General features: G+C 41.2%; 1 protein-coding gene across 6 annotated transcripts in view; it reads right to left on the bottom strand.

Annotated features, from left to right (window-relative positions):
* Positions 1 to 491: 491 nt before the first annotated feature.
* The window catches only part of CEMIP (cell migration inducing hyaluronidase 1), a 108,756-nt gene continuing 103,247 nt past the window's right edge, over positions 492 to 6,000 (bottom strand). For all 6 annotated transcript variants that reach the window (XM_048071909.2, XM_048071912.2, XM_067003788.1 and 3 more), the window contains 2 exons: positions 5,074 to 5,174; positions 492 to 4,232 (listed from right to left, as the gene is read on the bottom strand). In XM_048071909.2, coding sequence (XP_047927866.2) covers positions 4,105 to 4,232; positions 5,074 to 5,174 — 229 coding nt within the window. In that variant the 3' untranslated portion in view covers positions 492 to 4,104. The remainder of the gene's footprint in view (positions 4,233 to 5,073; positions 5,175 to 6,000) is intronic.

Genomic DNA, 6,000 nt, shown 5'->3' with positions numbered 1-6,000 from the left:
TCCAGTTTTGAAGCCTCCAAATGCTTTACAGCAGAGTCTGCCTAGCTGGCACTGCCCCAGAGTGAAAAATTTACAGTCTAAAGGTCATATTTGATCTGATAGTGAGATTGTCATAAGCATTAACAGCTGCTCACTACAAAACCTGTGTGTTTTATATATTATTTACATGTATATGCATACTACATGTTCACCCTATTTAACTAAGAAAATAAAATATTTTGTGAACAGGGAAACTAAGGAAGGTTTTTTTCTGTCTTTTAAAATAAGTAAGGAGCTGTGTACCTTGATGCAACAGGTCATGGATGGGGGGTTTCCACTCTAGACCTAGTGGCATTTTATCAGCCTTATTTTCTTAGCAAGCTACTAAGAAGTAAGCTAAGACACTCGAGGTGCAGTGGTCTGAATAAACTTGAGTTGGATGAAGGAGGAGATATTCCAGCAAATACCAGTTCACTCTTAGAGAGATACAGTGAAGAGACAAGAGGCAAAAATAAAATAAGAAATTTGCATTGAATATTTATTTTGATAAACATTGTGTACTCTGAACAACTACATGTTATTTCAGTTGTAAGCCACAATCTTTTGGAACCAATGTCCCAACAGCTCTTGTCACCATAAAACAGACAGTCAATGCATTACCACATTCTGCGGACATAGAGAGCTTTCAAGTGCAAAGCAGATTATCAGAAAAGCCATATTGCCGACCTCCTTAACAACCTAGGCAATGCTAAACTCCAGTAAAATGCTTCATATGTCTGCAATTTAGTTGTCTTAGTGCCATTGTAATAAATAAATAGAAAATATATCTTTTTATTGGAAAGTCTATAAGAAAATGTACAAAACACTGTACATCTAACTCCGAAAAAGGACCAGCTATTTCGGCAACAGGTAAAATAAGCATTTGAACAGATGAAAAAAAAAAAGAGAGAGAGAGAAAAGAAAAACAAAACAGAACAAAACACTCAAAAAAAATCAAACATCCAAACAAGCAAACATCCAAACAAACAAAATCCAATCAGAAAAAATCATTCTGACAATGGCAACTGCATTGGCAAACTTGAGAACATTTGCAGTAATAAAACCTTATAAAGAGGATAACTGCAGCTTGTGCAGGGACTGTTAAAAGGATGTACAAAGTATAAGCAGTCAGTTAATTCACTAGTCAAAATGTGCACGTGTAATTTCTACAACAGTCAAAGATTGAAAAGCAATCGTATGGCACAAAACTATTGCTGACTGGTGATGGCATCAGGCTACGCTCTGCCTTCGGAGTAACACACTGACTTCATCCCATACACGTCAATGGGAGCCCTTTGCATTTCACAGGAGTGCCTGCCCCATTACACTCTGCTATGATGCTCTATTATCCCTCAGGCTTGCAGACTGCAGTGATCCTGTACTAAGTATTCACAGCATGAGACCCAGCCCTAGCTCCAAAACAGGCCCCATGTGGCAAGCTTTGCATGATACAATAAGCTACTTAAAAGGTTTCTTCTCTTAATAAGACAAGATTTTTCAGGAAAAAAAAATATCCTAGAGCCAAGTCTTATGATTTCACCCTGAGAATTCCAAAAACTGTAAAATCAGAAGCTACAGCTTTCACACAAATGCAGCATGCTCGTAGTAGCTGAAGAAACCAGTCTAGAGGACAGCCCATGTGGCACGATCCTCCCAGGTGTTTCCACGTGAATGGGAACCTCCAGTGACCCAGGGGAACAGTGCTCCACAGGGCGGGTATAGAAAACCAGATCCCAAACCAGGTACATTCTGAATCTCGCTTTCCTGCCCATGTCAAGTGCTCATGAAAGAAATGCTCATGGTTTGGTCCATCTCGTGGATGCGCGTATGCTCCACTGGTACAGGTGCAATTACATGATCAGAACTGCCTCAGCATGGTGGAGATGTTCGGATAAACCAGCCTAAAACACTCAAGGGATTCTTTTTTTTTTTTTTTTTTCAGTGTATTTGCTCAGCTTCAGGGATCTGGCTCTGTTTTGGCTACCAGAGAATGTCAGAGAAGTGATAATTGGATTGTCATGGTTTAACTGTGAGACTGACTTTTTTAGGGAATAGTTTGTGATTTGAGGGTGAAATCCCCAAACCATCATAAGACATTGAGAAAAACAAAAACAACAACAAAACCCACCACTTTACTTGCCTTTTTAAAGTGTTGCCCATTTATTCTGGAAACAGCAGAAATGCCTAAAAATCAAAAATGACTGTGCTGCTCCTTCATTAACAGGCTCTTGTTCAGAAGCAAGGGAGGGACAGCTTGGATTATTTTTTTTTCTAAATACACATGACATTCAGCTAGTTCAAAACAACTATACAATAAGACTGAAAGGAACATTTCCAGTTTCAAAACCCAGGAGAGGCTGACTTTCAGAGCAATCGATCTAAAAAGTAGGGTCAGGGCTTACAGAGTTCAGCATCAGCCCAGCTGTGGAATGACTCACTAGAATCATTGCTCCTTCATTCTAGTTACAAGACAGTCTTTTGGATACTGTGGGGGGAAAGAAAAAAAAAAAAAGAAAAAAAAAGTGATTTAGTTACCGAAGCTCTAATTAAACCAGAGCAAATTGAAGTAACTATCAGCAACAATAATTTCTGTAGCAATGTGGGCTGGGAAAGACAAATTAGGGAACAAACCCAGATGTTACTGGCAAAATTGGCAACTATATATGCTTTTCAAAGCTCATCATCCTCTCTCTAATTCCTCCTTATAACAGCCACAGGCTCTGCATATGCTTTCATGGCACTTCTGAGCAACAGGCGGAAATACCACTGAAGACTGGAAGTGCTTACAACAGTTTACAAGACAATCTTTAATTTCCCAGCTTCAAGAGATGTCCCCCGAGGAGTGCTGACTCGCACTCACCTGCCTTCTTTCCCCAGCTAGTGCTTTGAAGAAGAGGGGAAGGAGCCACAAGACATCCAACTAGTGTATGGGGATTCCCACTCTAATTCTTCAGCTTCCTGGTAAGACCTCAAAGACTTCTACCTCTGGCACCTTCCACCTAGATTTCATGCAGCTCTTCCAGGTGGTCAAGACACGCCTGCCCTTAAGCCCGAGGATGTGGTGGGAAGGCAACACACAGCAGACCAGCCCACCCTGTTCCCTCCGACACCCCTGGAAAGATAAGGGCTGCTCACCCAGCTGTGGCTGAGCAACCCAAGTCCCAGTATCCCCAGCTGAAAATGGGAAACCTTGAACAGGATGCTGTCTTTGACTGGCTACCATAAACCTTCCAGATTGGCCCTGAACGTTATTATATGGAGGAACTGGATGCAAGAGGCTGAGAAAGTGTATGTGCTGAGTGACAGGTCTTTTCTTCCATCCTATGGCTACTTGATGAAGGAAGACCTCCTATTTGAGTAACCACTATTGAAAGCCCTGAATCCATATAAGAGAATCACAGTTTTCTGAGCAAGCAGAAAGATGTGGTTGCACCAATCTCCACTGGTGTTGCTTTATTTGCTCCTCTCTCCTCTATTCCCTGTCTATGTGCCATGGGTTAGTGTTTACAATACGGATCCCAAAGAGCTTGATCAGTTGTCACAGAAACTTTAGGGTAAATTCTTGCTGTCCAGTTATCCTAGCATCTAGGTAATCACTCAAATACACTTCTTGCTGTCCTAGATTTTCAACCAGCCTTCGAAATGGCTAGTTACACCATGAAAAAAAAAACAAAACACAAGTGTTTGGACAATTTAGAGTCTGGTACAAACAATAATCTTCAGTGGCCTTTAGATTTAGAGCTGACCCTTTGAGAGACAGCACATAGTCTGTTGTGGGCGTGCTGATAAAACCAGCACCTTGTAAATCTGGTCAAACCTTGCTTAGTGACACGAGCATCAACATGGCATCAGTGAGCAAGTCAGCTGGTGAGGAGCTGATGATCACGGGATATGTGCTGATGACAGAGGAATGCGTTTCCGTCACATGTGGCCACTCTAGCTACTTACAGTAAGATTTCTTTTGAATAACAACAACAAGAAAATGCTACACTGCTGGAGCACGCTGGTGATGTGCCTGTCATGAACAGTCAGTAGTCCGTCCGACTGGGGGCAGTGCTGGCAGCCAGAAGGCGAGGTGTCATGTCCTCATAATTTCATTTTCTTCACCACAGGAATTGGCAGTGCTTGGTAGATTTTAGCCGAGTCCTCATTAGTGACCAGCTTCACCCAGACAGGACGGAAGCTGCCTTTGAATCCAACAAAAGCCATTTTTTCTGCAAAACAGAGCAAGTACATTAGGAGTGCATCAGGGCTGGAAATAAACAGGGCCGCCAGTGTGTGTGGCTACACCCACATGGCTGGATGGATGCAGGTGGTCAAGAGCACAAATGTGCATGCAAACTTTGCCAATAATGCATTATCAAGATATTAAAAAATACTTTCCTGATGAAGCTTAATTAAAATTGCATTTACGTGTTGAATGCTTGCATTAGTTAACAATAGCCCCTTTGTGACACATAGCAGAGGAGAAAGAGAGCAGGAAACCCCCTGTCAGAGCAGGCAGCTTGAGCTGTCTACTGAAGCTATTATCATTTCCATGGTGGTTATACTCAGGGAAAAAAAGCTTGCAGTTGTTGCTGATCAGAGCATTATGCACAAAGAACAACATTCTGGCGCAGTACGCGATACTTTGAAATCAAGACGCTTGATTTCAAGTTGGAACTTTGTTTCAGGAGAAAACCAGATAAAAATATTTGCAGACAAGTCAAAAAAATATTTTGGGGCATATAGTGAGGGAAAAAAGTCCAATATTTCTATTGTTAAAATACCTCTTTATTTAAAACAAATCTGGAAGCCCTGGAATTCCTTTACTCTAACAGCAACTGCCAGGTCACTTTTCCATCTACAGTTTTAAACCAAATGCTGTTATCCAAATCTGCAGGGGATACAACCCTCCTGAATAAGTAACTGATGGCTCCCAGGATGTCTGAGCGCATGCTGATAGAAATAAGCAAGGCAAAGTTTAGAAGCAGAAAAAAAAAGTGCCTTTATGGGAACCATGGGAGGGGAATAGATCAAAGCATTGTTAGATCTGCATTTTTAAAAAGCAGTTACCTTTTAACCTAAAGCCCTCTCCTGCTCCAAGTTTCTCCAATACTTTAGTCCATGGTCCTCTTGAAATGAATCTTCCTTTAGACGTCACCAGCACTATAGAGCTGAAGGAAACAAAGCCATTTATAAACAGATGAAGAGTTAGAAAACAGTCCTCGCTTGTCTGGCTTGAGCCTGTGTGACTCAAAGACACCCATGAACTACAGTGGTTTCTGCCTTAATGGCTTTTGTCAAAGCTAAAATCTTAGTCATATGTTCACTTTTCCAATCATGCAAAACCCATTAGGAAACAGATGGAATTTGCTTTTTTTTTTCTTTTTAATACACTGGTTTCTAGGGTGGTTCAAATGTTTCCAACCAGCACTTCCATCCTGCTTTGCTCGGAAAGGAACATGCTCTCCCTGGGATGTTCATTGCAAGTCTCAAATAATCTGTTGTCTTAGATTTTTTTTTTTTATTATTGTCCTACTTGCGTAAGTTTTTCACCTCAAAATTTCTCGGGGTCCTTTACAAATGCAAAGTGATAAACAAAAGACTTGAGTTAAGTACTTTAAACTAGTACAAATCTGCAAACACTTGGATAAAACTCAGTAACCAACTGGGCTTAATTCTAAAAGTGTAGAATGAAAATCGGAATTAAATATGAAGGGGTAATCATACAAAGAAAATTGTCCAGAGCGGAGCACAGGCCACTCAGGGAAGTTGACTCATTACTTCCTTACAAGATGCACGAACACCTCCAAGGGTTATCTCAGAGCACATCAAGGAAGAGCAGTACACTTCAGTGAGCTCGGTGGAAGTCTGCTACTACGTTCAGTGGGGCTGGGATGCCATTCTTGCTCAGCTCTTAATTAAAGCTGCATGGCAGAATAATTGAGCAAACACTTGGTCAGATTAAATAATTTCATTCCACCTTGCAGGGTTTCCATG

This window comes from Anser cygnoides, chromosome 11, assembly GCF_040182565.1.
Source record: "Anser cygnoides isolate HZ-2024a breed goose chromosome 11, Taihu_goose_T2T_genome, whole genome shotgun sequence".
NCBI classification, from domain to species: Eukaryota; Metazoa; Chordata; class Aves; order Anseriformes; family Anatidae; genus Anser; species Anser cygnoides.
Note: the sequence above shows the minus strand (reverse complement) of the source record. Positions and strands in the feature narration are given on the sequence as shown.